The following is a 20,860-nucleotide window of genomic DNA, read 5'->3' as shown; positions in this document are numbered from 1 at the left end:
ATATATTCAATTTTTCTAGACATTTTAAATTTAAAAGAATAGCTATTAGGTATATACTTAAAAGAAAATTTTCATTTGAAAGTATTTCCCTCTAGAATTTTAACAGTAGATTTATATGTACGATAGCTTAAAATAGTACATTATCACTAGAACTTCATAATTATTAAAAGGAATCCTGGTTGTTAGAAACAAAAAGATCATGAAATTCTCAAAATAGAATATTCTAAGATACATTATTGTCAAAATAAGATTTTATACTTGTCTTTTGGAAAGTAAAGTATGTAGGAAACTTTTTTAATCTTAGAATTTAGATATTTAATAATATTACTACTCATTTCTTTCTAAACATTACAATAGAGGGATTGAGCATCTCATTGATAAATGTCCTCATAGAACTGTATACAAGACATAGAATGTGGAAATGTTCCTTATAAAGCCTACAAAATTGTTATTTAATCTTTATTTTATTTAATATATGAATACTTATAAATATCAGTCCCTATGCTTTAAAAAAGTTAAAGTCTGATAAAACAAAATTGGCAAATATTGATAGTTATTGAAGCTGGGAGATAGGCATATAGCAGTCTGTTACATATTATTCTCTCTACTTTTATAGAAGTTTGAAATATTCCATAACAAAATGTTTAAAATAGTAGGAATAAATTTTTAAACGTATTAAGTCTAGAAATTTAGAACATCTCTCTATGCCTTTCCAAAAGGCACCAGAGCATACACAGAAATAATTGCACTCTCATTATTCTGCAGTATCCTGAGGTTATTTTAAAAACTTTTTTTTCACAAATAATATTCATGTGTTGTAGTGGGCAAAACAAAAAGCATTGAATAAGCTTAAAATAAGCTACTACTATAACTTAATATTTTGGCATATATCCTTCTAGGATATATTTTTTCTAATTCTAGACCTCTTAACCATATGTTAACATTTCTTTCCTTTGACAACAGAATAATTTCATTGTCAAACAGTTTTTGGTACTCCTCCCCTCCACCTACCCCCGCCTCCTACCTATATACTGGGCTTGGAATATGCTGAGCATGACTATTAAACCTGACTACTTAAAATGCAGTTGATTGAGGGCAAACATGAAGTTCAAAAGAAGCTAAAATCTTATGAACCAAATATATAAATGGAAAGTTAATCATCATTTACTGATCATTCTGGAAAGTCTTTTATAAACATCCCTGGTGTACATAAGTATTGGTTTACAAATTACCAACCACTAAAGAGAAAGAAGCATAGAGAGAAAGATAAACTTTTAGGCAAGTGTCACTGCCAAAAAATGATCAATTAACATAAATCTGAATTCAAAATATAATGTATATTAACTGTAAAACATGGTCCAACCTACAAAAATAACATTTATAGGGGCTTCCCTGGTGGCGCAGTGGTTGAGAGTCCGCCTGCCGATGCAGGGGGCACGGGTTCATGCCCCGGTCCGGGAAGATCCCACATGCCGCAGAGTGGCTAGGCCCGTGAGCCATGGCCACTGAGCCTGCACGTCCGGAGCCTGTGCCTCGCAACGGGAGAGGCCACAACAGTGAGAGGCCCGCATACCGCAAAAAAAAAAAACAAAAAGAAAAACATTTATATGTACAGTTGATGAGGACCCCAGCTATGCTGAATTAAGCAATAAATGTCTATAAAGCACAAACTAATTTTTAAAAAATATATTTATTTAGAGCAGCTGGTCAAACAGCTAATTTACAGATTGCACTGTGACTGGGTACTGAAGCCAAAGGAAACTAGTGATTTTAGGAACTTGGTGAAGTCCCGTAGTGAAGACAAGAACTACAGATATAAAAATCTCAACAGAAGTGACAGAAACAAATATGCAGTCAGCAACTCTATAGAAAGGAATACGATGTTTAAAATTAAAATGGTTGGACTTCCCTGGTGGCGCAGTGGTTAAGAATCCTCCTGCCAATGCAGGAGACACGGGTTCGAGCCCTGGTCCGGGAAGATCCCAGATGCCGCGGAGCAACTAAGCCCGTGCGCAGCAACTACTGAGCCTCTGCTCTAGACCCCCTCGAGCCACAACTACTGAGTCCATGTACCACAACTACTGAAGCCCGCTCACTCTAGGGCCCGCAACAAGAAACGCCACCACAATGAGAAGCCTGCACACCGCAACTAAGAGCAGCCCCACCTCGCCGCAACTAGAGAAAGCCCGTGCGCAGCAACAAAGACCCAATGCATCCAAAAATAAATAAATTTATTTAAAAAATAATAAAATTAAAATGGTTGTGGAAACATGCACAATTTTCAGAAAGCACTCAGCCAATGTGCTATAATTTGTTACAGCCTTTCTAAGTCATCCTCTAAACACTGCCAACTTTCTTTCACAGGACACATGTGAAGGGAATATAGAGTTCCGAAAAGTCTCTTTCTTCTATCCATGCCGCCCAGATGTTCTAATCCTTCACAGTTTATCCCTCAGCATTGAGAAAGGGAAGACTGTAGCATTTGTTGGGAGCAGTGGCTGTGGGAAAAGCACTTCTGTCCAACTTCTACAGAGATTTTATGACCCAGTGAAAGGACAGGTGGTAAGACTGAATTCAAATACAACTTATCTGGGGGTTAGTGGGGCTATTCTTAAACATTCCCTTGGGCTTAAGCATCCTCGCTGATTTGGGGAGGGCAAACAGTGCAGTAGTTAAAAAAAAAAAAAAAAAACTCTATGCCTTAACTAAGAGGATAAGCAAACCAATAAAAGAAATGATGGCTAGGACTTTGAGGCTAAGATCAAAGCTCCAAAGATTCTTCAGCCATTATAGAGCAGAAATTTTGATCTTATAAGCCATGGAATTCTCTTAGAATACAGGTGTTGGAAGATGGGTGTAATATCAACATCTGGGCTCTTTTGTCACTCTGTTCTGCCTCCCTGGTTCAGGCTTCCGACTATTCACTCTGGCCATCTCCACCTCCCAACTCTCAAAACCTTAGACATGATTAGAGCTTCTTTGAATCAGCTCCGTTAAGTTCTGCATCCTGATCTCAAAAAAATGCAACCTCTCCCTCCTTTGAACTCCAAGGACTGTTTTTCTCACCTGGCACTTTTCTTACTTTAACTTGTATTCAGATTTTCAATTATTCTCTCCCCACAACCACCACCAAATTACACACACACAAAGACAATTTCCTGTTCTGCCTTCTCCTACTGCCACAAAAAACCATAAGTCCATAAAAGTCAAAAATTGTCATGTTAGTCATCCTTCTGCTGCAATTTACAGTCTTTTCCCCATCACAGAGTCTCAAAGACTCTTTGAAAAATGGAACAGTCCAAAATGGCTGCCTTGTTACAAGAGAAAACAATGAGTATGAAAATCAGGCGACATTCACCTATTTGCACATAGCATAGCACGCTCCCTCCTTTAAACTTTCCAATGAGTTCCCACCACAGTTACAATAAACCAGAGTCCATACCATCAAATCAAGGTCGTTCATGATCTGGCCCCTGCCTCTCTCTCCAAAGTCCTCTCCTATCCCTCCTAGCTTGTTATGCACTGTGTGTCAGTCTCACTGGCTTCTTTATGTCCTTTAAACACACTGTGGACCTTTGTTCTTGCTATTCCCCTGCTTCGAATGTTCTTCCTCTAACTTCTTTGCCAATGTCTTCTCATCATTCATGTCTCATTCTAAATGCTACTTCCTTAGATAGAATATAATGCATCCCGTCGCCCCCTTCCCAAATCCTCACCACATCCTTAGTCACCCTCTATCCCATTATCTTGTCTTCATGACACTTTCTTTTTCTGATGTTATTGAGTTGTTTGTGTGCTTATTGCCTGCCTCTCTCCACCAGAATATAAGCTACAGGAGGGTAAGAGCTTTGTCTTGTTTATTACTGTTTCCCCAGTGTCTGAAGAGTCCCCATCACATAATAGGTATGCTCATCAAATGTCACTTGAATTTTGTTATACGTCCATGTGAATAAACATGGCTTTGTACAAAATGACTTATTTCTGCATGTGGACTACTGTATCATTCTGCACCTACTCTCTCACCAGGCTTTAATAAAGTGGGGTCCTGTTGCAGTGGAGGTTGGTATTTTTTCATCTGACTTCAGTACAGAGCACCAGACGTTTATCCTAGACTCTGAGCAGGTCTCTAGAATATATAGCCATTCCTAGAAATGTCAAGTAAGTTTAGGAGTCGGTACTTTAGTCAGTTACATGCTGTCTGCTTCTATACAACATATGATTTATGAACCTTCCTTGGGTAACATTATACTATGAAACAGCTTGAATTCCTAACCTTCTTGTTATGATTTGTATATGTTTGAATACAGTGAACCGTAACATGATACAGTTGTTGGATCTTCACATACCATTTTCCGTTCAGCTCTTTGATGGTGTGGATGCAAAGGAATTGAACGTACAGTGGCTCCGTTCCCAAATAGCAATCGTTTCTCAAGAGCCTGTGCTATTCAACTGTAGCGTTGCTGAGAACATTGCCTATGGTGATAACAGCCGTGTTGTGCCATTGAATGAGATAAAAGAAGTAGCAAATGCAGCGAATATCCACTCTTTTATTGAGAGTCTCCCTGAGGTAAGAAAATGTCTGAAATCTTGAACTACAAAGCTGTCAAGTAAGCCCAAGTATTTTATTGGGCCTAAGTGGTTATTTTTATGTGCTCCATGGATTATACAATTTAGTTATTGCTAGCATCTAATGTAAAGTTAGATATAAAAAGCAAAATTTGAGATTTTTGTGTGACTATTTTTTCCAAGACCAAACTGTATTAATATTCACGGAATTAATTTTCATATTTTGATTCTACACCTTCTATTCATTTATACTCTGCCATGTCTACATCACCATCATCCCCCTCTGGACAACCTTAGTAGCCTCTTAATCTATTTTCCTGCTTCCAGTCTTGCCCCTTTCTAATTCTTCCTCACAGCAACTGGAAGGATCTTTTAAAAACATAAAGTAAATCATACCCCTCCCTGCTTAAAACCTCCTAATGGCATCCCTTTGCACGAAGAATGAAGTCAAAACTCCTTATGTGGCTGGCAAGGCCTTCGATGATCTGGCCCTGCTTGCCTCTCCAGCGCCTTGCACATCATGTGCTCCCTCTGCTCCAGCAACACTGGCTTCTTTCTGTCTCATCAGTTGGCCAAGTTCTTCCCTACCACAGGACATTTACATTTGCCATTTCTTCAGCTGGGGCCTCCCTTCCTCTGGCTCTTTGAAGAGGCAGCTCCTTAACTTTCAAGATCTTTCAGATGTCACTCTTGCAGAGGCCTTCCTTGGCCACCTTATTTGAAAGAGTCCCCACCAGCCCTTACAGCCTATCACATAGTCTTCAGGGCACTCATCGCAGTCTAAAATTACCCTGGTGCTTATTGACTTGTTTAGGGCCTCCTTTTCCCACTCAAATGTTAAGTAAATGCCTGCCATCTTTGTGACCTCTCTGTATTGGCTGTGACGGCTGACACAAAATCTCAGAAAAGTTAAAAATCTTGGCTAACTGTAGAGAAGCCTTTAGCATAGCAAGCATTGATACAAATCCAGAAGTAGTGCATAGAGACACTGTAACTGCAGCTTAAAATTCTTGCAATATCTGTTTAAACCTACATATACACATAGATAAAATAAAAATATAGATACCTACTTTTGATTGGAAACAACTTTTATAATGTGATTTTCTAGCTCACTTTAAAAGGAAATGCCAAAGTTTAGTAAGCATTATATCAAACAACTAATCTAGTGCCCTGTTCTTTGGGGGAGGATACTGGTCACCATACTTTCTTTTATACTACCAGATCTTCCCTCACCATCTCCTGTCCACACTAATTGATGCCTCTAACTATAAATGGGCCTTTAATACAATTTCCCTAACTCCAGTAAGGTTCTTCATTACTACCTATAATAGAAGGAGTAACATATTTTTATCAATATTGTGACCCTATGTCTTTCCCTTTTTTTACTAAGGCATTCATTGCGTTATTGAGTCAGGGTCAGATTATTATCCACATACTCCTGATAGGTTTTTTTCTTTAATTTATACATGGTAAAATGCTATCCATTTTATATTTGTACCATTTGACTTTTGTCCTTAAATTGCTTATTATCTTTCATTCTTTTCGTTGTACTATTTCTCAGATTTACCCAAAACTACATACTGCAGAGATTCAGTGTCCTTTTTACAATAAACTTTGAGAATCAAGATGATGTTATTTCCAAAAGAAAGAATAGCTTGTTTCTCAGTGTTTTTAACTTTAGTTTACCTTCATATCACTGTTACCCCTAAAATATATACAACCATAGAGAAATCTGGTGCCAAAATATCATTCTGGAATAGGACAGTAGAACTACTAGTCTAGCAGCAATGAAAATGACCATTTGGAGTGAAGAGAAGATAGGGAATTTGGAAGATCACTTAGGAGCTACTTCCAGGGTTAAGTTATGAAGGCCTGAATTAATAATTATAAAGTGAAGTAAAACAAGGAAAAGGATGTAAAAGATGTCATAAAAGTGGATTGTCAGGACTTGCCTTAAGGTTGTCTGTAGAAAGTGAGCAAGAAAGTACCTAATACACTGGGCAGCTTGCTGGAATGAAAACACACAGAGCATATGGTGAGAGTACAGAAGAAGGAATGACAAAGTCTTCTTTTTTTTTTTTTTTAACCATGCAAAAAAACCTTTATTAACATTTTGAACAGGTTCAGCTATTACTAAAACTGATAACTTCTAATCTTAAATTGGGGCAAATGGCTAGAGTGCAGAGTGATGCCATCATTGGGCATTATGAATGCAAGACTGAATAATTAACAGCCACCCCTCAGACGGAGGACCAGGTGCAGGGTCGACTCTTTCTGGATGCTGTAATCAGAAGGAGTGCGGCCATCTTCCAGCTGTTTGCCTGCAAAGATGAGCCTCTGCTGATCAGGGGGGATGCCTTCTTTATCCTCGATCTTGGCCTTCATGTTCTCGATGGTGTCACTGGAGCTCAGAGAATACCACACAGAGGATGTTGCTTTCAACTGGGTTTTGAAGAATGAGTAGTTCACTAGGCAGAGAGGGGACAACACCATTCTTAGGAGGCAGAATAAGCTCATGAAGAAACACGTATATGTGAAAGGGTTTTAGGTATTTTGGGGAAAATAAATTTAAAATTCTGAGCATAAAGCATAAACTGGGGAATTGAGAAGAAGAAGCCAAACAAAATATGCACATGGACTAAATGCGAAGGTTCTGATTTACCAGGCTACGTTTGGAAATGGGAAACCGCTAGACATTTTTAGGCCGAGAACTGACATGATCAAATTTTTAAAGAAAATAATTGCATTTGCAGCTCAGCCTTTTGTTTGCTCATTCAAGAGGCTCTGTGGTCTCTGTGGCAATGGCATACACTGCATGAAAGGGGCAAGTCCTGGTACATTACAACAGTCTAGATGAGAGAAATTCAGGTCCGCATTTTCTTTCCCCCAGCTCCAATTTCCAAAAGTTCTTAAACTCCATGCCCTCCTCTCCCCTCCACGCACAAAGACCATGTGTTTGATATCAATTTGTTGGGTGGCCAAAATGATGTGAGGCTTTATGAAATCTTTATTAGTCCTACTTAGAATGAATTGTCAAATATTTCTACAGAAATATTCATATATTTGATTACTGGTTGCTACCCAGCCCTTTCTGGGGGTGTTAAATAATATATATCACATATTAAATATAAATAATATATAGTATGTACAATTTACAGTATATTTTTTTCTAAAGTAAAAAAAAAAAAAATAGACTTCTTAAACAAATATAGCCCTGTGGGTTTCAGATAAAGGATTATGGACCTATCTGGCAGATCAAGGCAGGAGGGTGAATAGCAGAGCATCGACTCAGAGCATGCTAAGGGTAACACATCTATTGTATGTGCCATGGAGATAACCTGCAGGCATTTCGAAATATCAGCCTGGAAGACGAGTTGGCATAACACTGACTTGGTCTTGAGGATCCTCGGAGAAACACAGCAGGTGTAGATGTCCCCTAGTGGCCACAATTTCACAGGGTGGCAGCTCTCAGTCAAGCCACATGATGTCTCCCGCTGGAACCACACTGAAACTCCTTTCCAGGGCCTGCAGGGATCTCCAGAATGCAGTTGGTTTAGGACTAGACTCTTTCTGATGTTCCCTCCAGGATCCAACTGGTATTTAGACCCAGGTTCACATTGAACAGCCATTGCCCCTTCAGTGTCTCATAAAACAGGTGATTTCAGGGCACTCACTATCCCAGTGTTTGCCAGAAAATTTAGCTTTTCAGTTTAAACAGGAAGGAATGAAATCCTATAGTTCTTCATTAAAAACAAACAAAAGCCTTCAGTTTAAGTGTCTGAAAATGTTTTGGGGTTGCTATTGAGACAACGTGTATAGTCACATTTATAATCTGTTCTGCTTAATGATGGGCAAAAACATCTGAACTGTATTTTCAACCAATTCATTCTTGAGACTTACATCTCCCTGCAAGCCAGAGAAGGCCAAGAGATGCAAAGTGATTTCTAAGCTAGTATTGTATCTTCTTCAGCTATAATAGAGGAATCCACATACAATTTAAGCTGGACTGGCAGAAAGAGCTACAAGCCCATTATCATTCCCACCCAATCCTCTCTCAATTTTTGGCTTAAGATTGAATTCCCTAATGAGATGGGAACTTTGCAGTGTGTGGAAATGAACTACAGAGTTTTATCTGATTATCTGTTGCCCTATGATTCCAATTTTAATAAAATGCATTTTAGGAGGAAGAGACCCAGCGTGCTAGCAGTCCCAGATAAAAATCACAGAGGAGCTAGCTAAAGTCTGTTTTCTTCGTAGAGCATTCACTTCAGAAAGGATACTTTTACTGGGCGTTAGTAATTCAGATACCCATTGTTTGATATAAAGTAAGCAACTGAGCATTTTAAGTTGAAAAATGAACTTTGACATGAAGCAGACACATTTGTTATAAAGTTATATCATAGGCTCTCTGGAAACCCACTCTGCTGGAAAGGCACCTCCTAAAGGCAGTCAGGTATGGAGGGAAAGCAATTGAATCAGGCTTCTCCAGGGCACTAAGATAAATAGCACATCAGTCATGTGCTGCATCTTCTCTATAATGCTGCTACCTTTAAAGGATCCACCTTTAGAAGGCTGTACACTTGGACTCACTTTCCCAGTGGAGCTCATCCATCCACACATCCTTGTCGGGGTACCAATGGCATGTATTTCTCAGAAAACTGGCAAGGGCTACTAGAAAGCAGTGTGAAACCTTGGAGGGAAGCAGAGTTAATAGGACAACCTAGAAAGCAAGTGGGAGCCTGCTTGCTGATCCATTGTGATTTAGGATGGCTTCAGGATAAGTGAAAAACTTCCTTTACCCTTCCATGGAGGGTAATACTGAAAAAGGGGTCATTAGTATGTAGGAGAGTGTAGAAACATTGTGAAGTGCTAAATGTCACTATCATGGCCTGAAAAGGTGAATGGACTGTCTCAAGATGTCAGCCTAACTTACTGCTAGGATGATACCTGGACCTCTGAGAAGGGCATCATGGCATCTGGAGAGATGTGCCCATAGAGGGTTGGTGAAAGTCAAAGTTACAGAACCCAATGATTTCCTTTAAAATGATACTTTAAATCATTTTGATCTGAAAACAGAAGACAATTTAACTTAATGGGGAAAGATTTGTGCTTACTGGGAACTTTTTTTCCCTAATAATTTTTTTTCTTATGCTTTAATTTGAACAATTCCTTTGTAGAAGCACAATGGCAAAGGTCTACTGTTTGTGATCAGATTAGATATGTAAATGAGATGGTAGTGTTTACTGCTGGTTTAGCATTTATTAGCAACAAAGCCCAAGAATAGATTTTAGTACTTGTTGGGACACAAATTTTAGAGAGTAGCAAAATTTGAAATATTTAGATGGCTCTCGCCCACAGTCGCCATGTTAATTTAAATAACCAAGCCTTGCTTTCTTAATTACACGTTCCTGTAATAGAAATACAACACACAAGTTGGACTGAAAGGAACACAGCTTTCTGGTGGCCAGAAACAAAGACTAGCTATTGCAAGGGCTCTTCTCCGAAAACCAAAAATTTTCTTGTTGGATGAGGCCACTTCAGCCCTTGATAATGAGAGTGAAAAGGTAACAGCCTCTTCTTTCATCTCAGGATGTAATATGAAGTATGAGAGTGGAGTATTGTGGAAGAAATGAAGCTCAGTTTGGGGAAGAAAGGCCTGGAGAGAATTGTAGTCATAGGGTCACCAGTTGTAATTAAAGTTTTGGCCTTTATAAAAAGGTTAGAGGCTGGTGGGGAGGTGGGAGAGAGTTGGGACACAGGGCATCTCATGTTTTAGAAAGGTTTTCTCATTTGAATTGGTCTCATTTTCAAAAGGGACCCAATTCTTGAAATGTTTCTCCACTCAAGGAAAAAGCCCAATGAAAATTACTTTCCTGTTTTATTATTATTTTAATGATACCAAACAAAATAATAAGGCAATCTACATATATAAAAGAGTGATCTACCCTGCAATGTTGGAGCCTGCTACTCTACCTTCTATAGACTATTAGCTCTGTTTGAGAAGGAAACAAGGGGGCGAACAGACATGTAACAATAAACCTACACTGCAAGGTGCTTCAGATGTTTAATTTTACTATGTCCTTGTCCCCTAATAGTTCTTGCATATAGCATGTTCTTATTTGTTAAATGAATGTTGGTTGAATGAATTATAATCTTTCATATTTATCAAGTGCTTATTATATACTACTATCTCAATCCTCACAACAACTTGATGAATTAGCTTATTTTATGCTCATTTTACAGATTAGCACACTAAGGCTTAGAAAAGTTAAGAAACTTCCCTAAATTTTAATAGATGGTGTCTGACCTAAGATCCCATGTGATTAATCACCACACAATTGCTATTTGTAGATGATTATCATTCTTTATTTCCAAGGAAACAGTGTGTTATGAAAGAAAAAAATGGGACTTTTGGAACCAGACATATTTGGGCTGTAATCCTGGATTCATCAGTTACTAGCAGTGTGGCCTAGGTCCAGGGACCTGGACTTTTCAAATCTTGGTTTACTCATCAGGGAAATGAAAATAATCCTCACAGAGTTACTGAAAGAATTTAAATGAAATATCCATCATTGGAATATTTTATATACTCAGCAAATATTGGTTTTCACCCTCCACTTTCATTTCTTTTTTGTCGTTGTTTGTTTTTTGGCCGTGCTTCATGGCATGCAGGATCTTAGTTCCCCAACCAGGGACTGAACCCATGCCCCCTGCAGTGGAAGTGCAGAGTCCTAACCACTGGACCACCAGGGAATTCCCTCATTTCTTCTTATATAGCATTATAACCTCATTGTAGCTGAGATGCTGTTTTAGCCAGGACAGTTTTACAACTAAATATTAAAAAAAAAGAAAAAAAAAACCAACACAAACAAATAAAAAAATAAAACTGTGAGAAGAAACGAAGTAAGTAAATTAGACAATTCCACTTGGGTATGGAAATACTACTTTCCAGCTTTGACTTTGGAACCACTTACTTACACACAAATAACCACCTAATTTTTATTCATTGTCATGAAAGCTCTTCAAATTAAAAGTATTACTTAATGTGTCTATAATTACTTTTTCTAGATTTCTATTGAGTAGGGTATTTCACAAAGTAGGGTAGTTTCCTTGGAGATAAGCAAATACACAATGAATGTTATTAGATTACCTTAATTAATTTGACTTGTGCAAGTTTATTAACATTTAACCCAAGGTAGCAATCACAGGTCCTTCTCTCTTCCAGGTGGTTCAGCATGCCCTTGATAAGGCCAGTAAGGGGAGGACATGCCTAGTTGTGGCTCACAGACTCTCCACGATACAGAATGCAGATCTGATAGTGGTTCTGCACAGTGGAAAAATAAAGGAACAAGGAACTCATCAAGAGCTCCTGAGAAATCGAGACATACATTTTAAATTAGTAAATGCACAGTCAGTGCAGTGATGCTGTTGGAGTTAACCCATATTTTGATCTTTGTGTAATGCAAAGAATAATTAGTAGGAATTAGGAATTAATAATTATTTGGCATGCTTTGATCTCCTTTACTGCATGTATCAATAGAATCATGCTATTCAAGTACAGACATGTTCTGTTTACACACCATCTTCCCTTCAGATTTTTTTTTTTTTTTTTTGCGGTACGCGGGCCTCTCAATGTTGTGGCCTCTCCCGCTGCGGAGCACAGTCTCCGGACGCGCAGGCCCCGCGGCCATGGCTCACGGACCCAGCCGTTCCGCGGCATGTGGGATCCTCCCGGACCGGGGCACGAACCGGTGTCCCTTGCCTCGGCAGGCGGACTCGCAACAACTGCGCCACCAGGGAAGCCCCCCTTCAGATTTTTAAAAGGAAACAAAAATTACTAAATTCATTTAAGTGAGATAATCCCTGTATCCTTCACTTTATAAAAAGCACATTTGCTTATAAAGCAATTTGCTGCAAAGTGAATATTTTCCTTTAAACTTCCACTATGAAATTGGGAATATATTCCCAGAGGGAAAAATTACCCAGTTAACTAAATTAAAAGATTTTAGCAAAGAGAGAGTAAGATGTAGTTGGGCCTGTGGCATTGCAGGGAGAATGATTTTAATTTGGAACTTCCCAAATTTTGTAGCAAATTAGAGTACTTTGAGGTAGTCCTTCACTCCAGACCATAGGACGTTCTCATAATATCTCTCAATGCTTCTTTCAGTGAATATCCACTGTTTCCCAAAATTCCATTATATTCCTTTGTCAGGGGGATAGGATTACAGTGTAAAATTTCTGGCAGAATTAAGTAGTTATCTTCCACTTCAGTAAGTGAAATGCCTTACATGATCCATTCTGAAGATTCCATTATTCCAAGCTTTCGGTTAGGCAGAATAAGTCACAAGCTTACCCGTGTATGAACACTTAGTTACTTAAAATAAGAGCTACGTTTATTACGGGTGAAAATTTTTAAATGCCTTTCTCTATTATTATTCAATCAAGTAATTTCTTTAAACTTTATATGTATTTTATGTAATATATGTATGATTTAAAAATTCTGTGTAAATAACAATATTGGTAAACTGAATCATGTTTTCCATTTACTTAAATATGTCATTTCATCTAATGATTTATCTCCATCCTTAATTGTATTTTCTTCCATTTACAGTGATACTTACAGCCAGCCTCTCTAAAGTACCCTCTACCAGTAATCTGAAATCTTGTGAAAAAAATTAAAACCATTTTTGTCTTATGCCACTTTTTAGAAAATGCAAAATAAAAATAGGCTTAGGGGATTGAGAACCAGATTATTGTTTAAAAGCATTGGCACTGAAAGCCTGTGGCCCCTTTGCTATGTGTGGATATAGAGCCCTTGGTGTTTTCTCTTTCCAGAGTAGGATGGGAAGGAGGGAAAGGGCAATATGATATGGATATGCTTAATTCCTCAGAACAGGAGCAGCCCAGGCCCAAGTCTGTAATGCCTCCTAGATTAGCAAATACCTGCAATGCCTACTTTCCCCTTGAGCCTATCCATAGCAATCCTACCGTCATACCTACAGATGTCAGAGAAACACTTTCCTTTCTAATTAATAGACCTGTCTAATTTTTTATTTGCATTTTTATTTCAAAAGATTTTAAAGAATGCTCCACATCAGCATTCTCTTAAAGTCACTGCCTTCATGGGAACAAGCAACCATGCTGAGAATTAGGGTCCCAGAGAGTCTACAAGGATCTGTGGGGTTATCAGCTGATGAAGGCAGAAAATAAGTAGAGACCAGCTGCTTTTAGGGACTGCCGCAGTTTAAAAGTTTAAAGTTGCTGTACTGTTCTTAAAATGGTTTTATAATATATCATTTTATTTAAAACACTAGTTTTAATAGAACCAAGGCACCCCATCCCCAAAATTATTCCAGCCAGCTATGGAATTACTTCAGTGAGGTCAGGATTTTAGGAATACTTGTAGAAATTTTTTCAAAATGAACTACCATTTGCACATACCTTATCAGTTTTGTAAGTCTGACTTTTTAATCCATATACTTTTTCTTAAATCGGGGTATTCTATAACTGGAAAAGAAGCTAAGTTAGGAACTGAGATTTTTATCTTAAAAAAAATGAAATGAAAAGGTACTTTAGCAGATTTAAGTCTAGGTTTTAAATTTTAAATCACTCCTTAAAGCTCTTATAAATTAATTATTAAATAATAATATGTTTAGGTTTATAGTTCCCAACTTGATATTTACGTAAGGGCTGTAAGTAATGAATGCTGCATTATTCAGGGCACCAAATCAGCACATTTAGCTGATTCAGCATTATCTTCTTATAGTGCCTTAGATATTGTAGATATTAAATAAATACTAGGTGACTCAGCTCAGAAGGACGTCTCTCATAGCAGGTATGCTTTATTGATACAGAAATGAGGCTTACATTTTACTGAAAGGATGAGCTAGTGAGCTGCAAATGGTTTTTGCTTCAACAGTCACATATTGCCATCCCTTTGTCACGGGTATTATCCATCACTGGTGACCCATTGGATGGTTAGCTTTTATTCTAGGCTAGCCTAAGTCCATAAAAATGTTTTCTTTCCACTCACACGCAATTTTAATTTTACTTTAACTAACTTCAATTTTAATTTAATTAATTATGGTCTTTTATCATAGTGATTGAGTTGGTTTAATTTATTTAATTTTGAAATAATTTGGCACTTGAGTGTACCTTGCCAAATCCCTTTTAGATCCTTGTGGGCCTAACTTCCCACAAGACTTCTATCTATCTTACTAGGCATTCACTAGTCTTGAGGACTTCCTGGTCTCAGGAAAACACTGACTTCTGCCGTCATGATTCATAGCCTAATACTCATTTAGGCTGACCTCAGTCCAAACTTGTCCAAGCACTCTTGCCCTCTGCTTCTACTTGACCTTTGGGCTTGGATATGTTACAGGAGACAAAAAGGAAGCACCAGTGGAGGGGGGGTGGTGTGAGCAGGGGAAGGTGGGCAGTGGGGTGGGTACAGGAGAACCTCTAAATACCTGGCCTGGAAAGCCCTAAATATAGTGAAGGCAGCAGACCAGGGAGGTCAGGATCCATCGGAGTCATCCTTTAAATGTTAGTATGTTGTAGTAGCTCTCAGCCATCGCCACATCTTGTCCTTTGCACCACCTTTCCTTCCTGGAAAGGAGGGCTGTTCACTGAGTCTTAAAATAATTGAAACACCAATGAGGGTACCAGTGAAACTGAACCAATGTAGCAAGGATAAGGCACAGATATTAACAAAAAGAAATAAGCCACTATGTCACACTTTTATAACTAGCCCAACCAACCTACCTTATATCTTATTATTCCTTAAAACAAGCTGTGGTGTGTTTTTATGTTAAGTCAACTTAGGTCATAGCTAATAACCTGGTTTTTAGCCTACTCAATGTGTCAGTTTCATCGTATGTATAGCGTGCTTTGCATATGACCTATTATATGAAAATATTTCCTGTTAGTGTCCACCTGTGTATTCATTGTTCTAATTTGAGCTCTTATTCCCAGAGGGCTACTGAAGTGGAATCATAGGTTGACTGGAAAGTTCACTTATAAGAACTGGTGAAGGGAAGAAACTGGGAAAATTGGAAGTAATAAAACAGAAATTAAAAAGCTCATTTAAAAGCCATAATTATTAAAAAAAATGCATGGATCATCAAATATCTACATAGTACCTCAAGTAACACAGCTTGCCACCTTTTAGCAAAACCACACTGATAAAGCCTGTATTACTTTTCTATTGCTGCTATAACAAATTACCACAAACTTAGTGGATTAAAACAACACACATTTATTATCCTACAGTTCTAGAGGACAAAAGTCTAAAATCAGTCTCTGAGGGCTCTAGAGAACAATCTATTCCTTGTTCTTTTCCCACGTTCCTCAGCGTGCATCCTGAGGATATCTGATTCCTTCATCATACCTCCATCCATCTCTCTCTGCTCTTGTCCTTCCTCTCTTACTCTTATAAGGACCCATGCGATTACATTGGGCCCACGTAGGGAATCCAGGATAATTTTCCCATCTCAAGATTCTTAATCACATCTGCAAAGACCCTTTTGACATGTGGCTATCTTTGGGAGGCCCAGCTTACTACAAAGCATTCAAACTTTTATTCCATTGAAAAGAAAAGACAATTTTTCTTAGATTTCCACTGAATAAAAGCTAAAAAAGAACCCTGAAAACATCCAATCGAACATCATCGTTATATGTTGATGAGAGAGCAAAAACTCACAAATCTTGCCTCCAAGCCCTGTGCTATTTCCACTGCAACATGCTACCCATCCTCATTGCTAGGCAAGGATTTGTAATGTGTTTGTCTTTCTCCCTTCACTTTTGCTACTGGATTCTGCTGTTGCTGGTATTCGCTTTTATCCTGAGACTAGATTTATTAAATAGAAGTTTATACTAAGTTCTACTTTCTTAACCTTTTTCTCTTTCCACTAAAATGCTTTATGCATTAGCAAGTAAAAATAGCATCCTTAATACTGTAAATATATGAGCTTTCACACACTTCTGACTCAGTATACTTTTGAATTTTCCTAAAACCATTTTAAACTACTGCTTCTAATCAGAGCTAATTTTTTTGTGTGAAATTTTTCACATAGGCATGGGATAAGCACTTTATGTACATTGTCTCTTTAGTCCTTATATCAACCCTATAATGACAAATATTAACATTATCTTTCTTTAAAGAGAAGAAAACTGAAGCTTAAGGGAATTAAGTAATTTGCTGAGGCCTGGGCTTTGGTATTCACAGCGTTATCTAACTCCAGAGCCCACAGTCTCCATCATAGCACCAAGTACTTCTGTCCACAATTTATTCAGGAAGATGGCTAGCCAAACTGAGAGTATAGTCATTGCTCACAGGAGTATATCAATGTGAGGATCAAAGTAAAGTTTTGCCAGCAGTTACGTAGTCTAATAAAATTAACAAGCCACACCCTAAAAATATTCTCTACATCCACACTGCTGAAACAAGATTGAATTCAGCCCAAGTTACGAGATATGTTTTTCCTTTTGTGCTTACTTACATGTATAAGTGTTGTGGATTTGGACACGTTTTACCCTGGTAAAATTGTAGAAATATGAGAATTCCAAGCTAAAAAATTTTTGAAAGAGTCACACTTCTTAGACAAAAGCATGGTATCTGTGATTATAATGTCTATGGAAATATGCTGAAAAGCATCACCAATGTAATTGAGTTTGTTAGGCATGTTTTCTTAATGATTTATACGTAATTATCAAGGTCCAATTTAATCCTTCTAAAATGTTTTACTTTTTAAACTGCTTGAGGATCTGTTTATTGAGATTTCAGAAAAGCAAAAGTTAGACAATTAGGTGTGAAATTCTGTAAATGAATGCAATCACTGCTGCATTATTAAACTGAGGGAAAGAATGGTCTTGTAAACTGATCTGTGTTTTTGTAGATGTAGTAAATGATGGAATGCTATTCTTTATAAGCCAAGTAAAATTTGCTATTGAATGGAGGTATTTTGTTTGATCATCAACTTTACTACAATCCAGTAATGTAATACATGGCTAAAATATTTTCTTCCCAGTTGAAAGTCAAGAAGAGATTCTAGGAAAAGAGTTGAAGTTGTTAAATTACCAGAACATTCTGGACAATTGTAAAGCAAAAAAGAGAGAGAGCAAGAGAAAGAATGAACTAGAGAAAGAAGAAAAACCTATTTGAAAATACTCAAACAATAAAGAATGAAATACACTCAAGCAATCCCCTTAGGATTGGAAGGAAAAAATATTCTACCATCAAATCCTCAGAAAACCTAAAAAAGGTGTACAAATTTAAATGTAAAATTCTTACTTCCATGGCCCCAGGTAAAGCAGAATTACACCTTTGCCTACATTAGTTTCATAAATTCCTTTAGTCCCCAGTTTCCTAGGGCTAAATCCCTTGAGAAGAGATAGGTTAAGAGCAACATATAAGCCAAAAAGCCTGGCTCTCACAGGATGGTATGTACAGGACACCAAAGGAAAACAGGAGCAAGAGGGGGTCACCAAATAAGAGCAAGGTCGACAGGGCTCCCACGGAGGGAGACAGGGAAAAAAAAACCTCCAAAGTAACAGAGAATGCTTTCTATTATAAAATGAAATGTTCCTGTCAGTAGTAGTAGCAATAATAAGATCAATAATATAAAATAAGCTAGATTCATAAGTTCTAGTTTTTATATCCAATATATAGTTTTTATATAGAACTTATAAAATTAAGTTCACACTGAGCACTCATCTATCAGGCACTACAATTGAGCCTTATAGGCATTAACTTACTGACGGTAAGATTCATTCTTTTAGTCAAATTTTACCAAATGGGGAAACTGAGGCACAGAGTAATTAAGGAATCTTCCCAAGGTCAAACACCAAGGAAGTGACAGAATGAAGATTCAGCTCAGAAAATCTGACTCTATAACCCACACTCAACTAACCCATTAGCCCTCTAAGATGGAACCGGAGGTGGTAAAGTAGAACTTTTGAATTATTTACATAGAAAACAACTTGCACTGTGCCTCCCCCTTACACTGCAGACATACAAAGGTGCACGGTTCCTCTTTGGTTAACATTCTGATGTGAAGCTGGATTTTATTTTCTGCCCACCCACACTGAAAAAAATTCTCGTACACAACCCGATTACAATTCGGAAGGGTTAGAAATATAGCTGCTCTGGCAATAGCACATTTTCCCCACAAGTGTTCAGTTTTCTCTACCTTCACACACACACTCACAAGTGTAGAGGAAGATTAGACCCTGAGATGTACATAGATTGTTTCTCTCACTGTTGAATCACCCCTGCTATCTTATTTTCAGGGTGTTTATCATAACTCTTTGTTCCATTTGCAGCCCACTTGCTGATGCATCATTCCTCTCTTTGCGTAAGATAAAAAAGATCTTGACAGCTATGTTATACAAAAACTAAGACAGATTTACAAATGTTGCAACTAAAAAAAAAAAAACGTAGTAACATATGCATTGGGTAATGTATTGGCTAAGGTGGAGCCATCAAAAGTGGTTCAGGTTTGCTCAACTATACTGAGGCTCCTGTTCATAAGAACAACTTTCCAGATACTGTACAATAAATACTGCTTCAGTAATAAAATTATTTTAAAAGGGATATTTAATGATGGACTATAAAAACTATAAAATTCCATATATTTCCATACTGATGGAAGGTCTATGACATTAACCTAGACAAAACATTCGGAACCCAGCATACACAGAATAAGCAAGAGAAGTACAAAACATCACAAAATGTTAATCATTAACTTCTGAAATGTGAAGGACAACAATCCCGTGGTTCTTCGCTGATGTTTTGTATTTCAAGTTGCTCCTTAAGTGAATATTGGAATCTTCAGAGAAACTCCAGTCTCGTCAGAAAAGAGTTAACCTTTCTCCTTTCTCCACATTCATTTTTACCAAGGTAGATTACAAAGCCAAAGATAAAAGACACTTTCTTTGATTTACTCAGGTAAAATTCTTCTAAAATGTGTAACATTTTAGTAGAGCATACAAACTAAGGACTCAAAAGTACACCTCTAGCTCTAAATCTTAAGTCTATTTATAGGTGTCAGAGAGGTGTTGATTTGAGATTAACATATTCTTAAATTAAGGTCTATAGCCTGCATCAAATTCTCAAAGGGGTTTATTAACAACAACAAAATTGAGAACCATTGTTCTAGACCAGAATTAAAAAACAAAAACAAAAAAACTATCTCCAAAACCAGCCACTTTAAATATAGGATTCATAAATAAAAGTTGTAAACCTGAGCATGGATAGAATAATTAATGAAGTCCAATAAGTGTTCACCTATTTTCTTTGCTGTAGTATAGTTTTTAAAAGGCATAGGCTCTTGTATCCTTTTTTTTTTTTTTTTTGGTGTATTCAGAATTTCCTATATATAGTTAAAAGAAGAAAGAGCAGTTACTTTTACAAAAGTCTATTTAGCAACATCAGTGAGCTCTATTAGTTTGTTATACGCAATAGAATATTTAAATTTACTTAATAATCAAGTAACTTTATTTGGAGGACAAACTAAATTAACCTCTGTCCCCTTGTAACAATTTTAGATCAAAATAGATTGGGCTTAATTCCAAGTAAATACATATAGACTCACAGACCAAGGTTTAAGTTATTTTAACACAGTTTGAGCATTTTAAAATTATAATGCTATAATGCGTACATATTATTAAATTTTTAAATAGAGTCATAAGGTCAGAATGATGGGGTGATTTTTTATTTTTTTCAAATGATCATTTTTTCCTTAAAGAAAGGACACAAGAAATATTTTACTTCTGTTTTACAATTTTAAGTAAGTTCTCCAATTATGACTGTGATTCACGATCATGCTTAAGGGTTATTTTTAACCCAAAGTACTGAACACAAAGTAGGCTGTTGACTTGTTTTTAAAATTTTTTGAACAGCAGCAAATGTATCATTTAAAATATCACTATGGGGCTTCCCTGGTGGCGCAGTGGTTGAGAGTCCGCCTGCCGATGCAGGGGACACGGGTTCGTGCCCCGGTCTGGGAACATCCCACATGCCGCGGAGCGGCTGGGCCCGTGAGCCATGGCCGCTGAGCCTGCGCGTCCGGAGCCTGTGTTCCGCAACGGCAGAGGCCACAGCAGTGAGGCCCGCGTACCGCAAAAAAAAAAAAAAAATCACTATGAGATACAGTTTACTCTACTACAAGCTGAGGCTATATTAGAGATACGGTATATGTCCAATCTACTTACCCCCTTCTTCCTTCTCTTTTCCCAACAATTCAAGAGTGACAGCCTCTTTAGTGGCTGCATTTAAGCATTCCTTTCAAGGGCT

At 37.6% G+C, this 20,860-nt stretch overlaps 1 protein-coding gene across 1 annotated transcript in view; it reads left to right on the top strand.

Annotated features, from left to right (window-relative positions):
* The window catches only part of ABCB5 (ATP binding cassette subfamily B member 5), a gene marked incomplete at its 3' end in the record, with an annotated part of 141,001 nt that extends 129,012 nt beyond the window's left edge, over positions 1 to 11,989 (top strand). Inside the window, 4 exon segments of the mRNA XM_079932436.1 lie at positions 2,365 to 2,562; positions 4,361 to 4,567; positions 9,984 to 10,130; positions 11,792 to 11,989. Of these exon segments, the coding sequence (XP_079788562.1) occupies positions 2,365 to 2,562; positions 4,361 to 4,567; positions 9,984 to 10,130; positions 11,792 to 11,989 (750 nt within the window).
* Between the last annotated feature and the right edge of the window lie 8,871 nt (positions 11,990 to 20,860).

The sequence above is a fragment of the Stenella coeruleoalba genome, assembly GCF_951394435.1.
Source record: "Stenella coeruleoalba genome assembly, chromosome: 9".
NCBI classification, from domain to species: domain Eukaryota; kingdom Metazoa; phylum Chordata; class Mammalia; order Artiodactyla; family Delphinidae; genus Stenella; species Stenella coeruleoalba.
The sequence above is the reverse complement of the archived record's forward strand: the minus strand, read 5'-3'. Positions and strand labels throughout refer to the sequence as shown.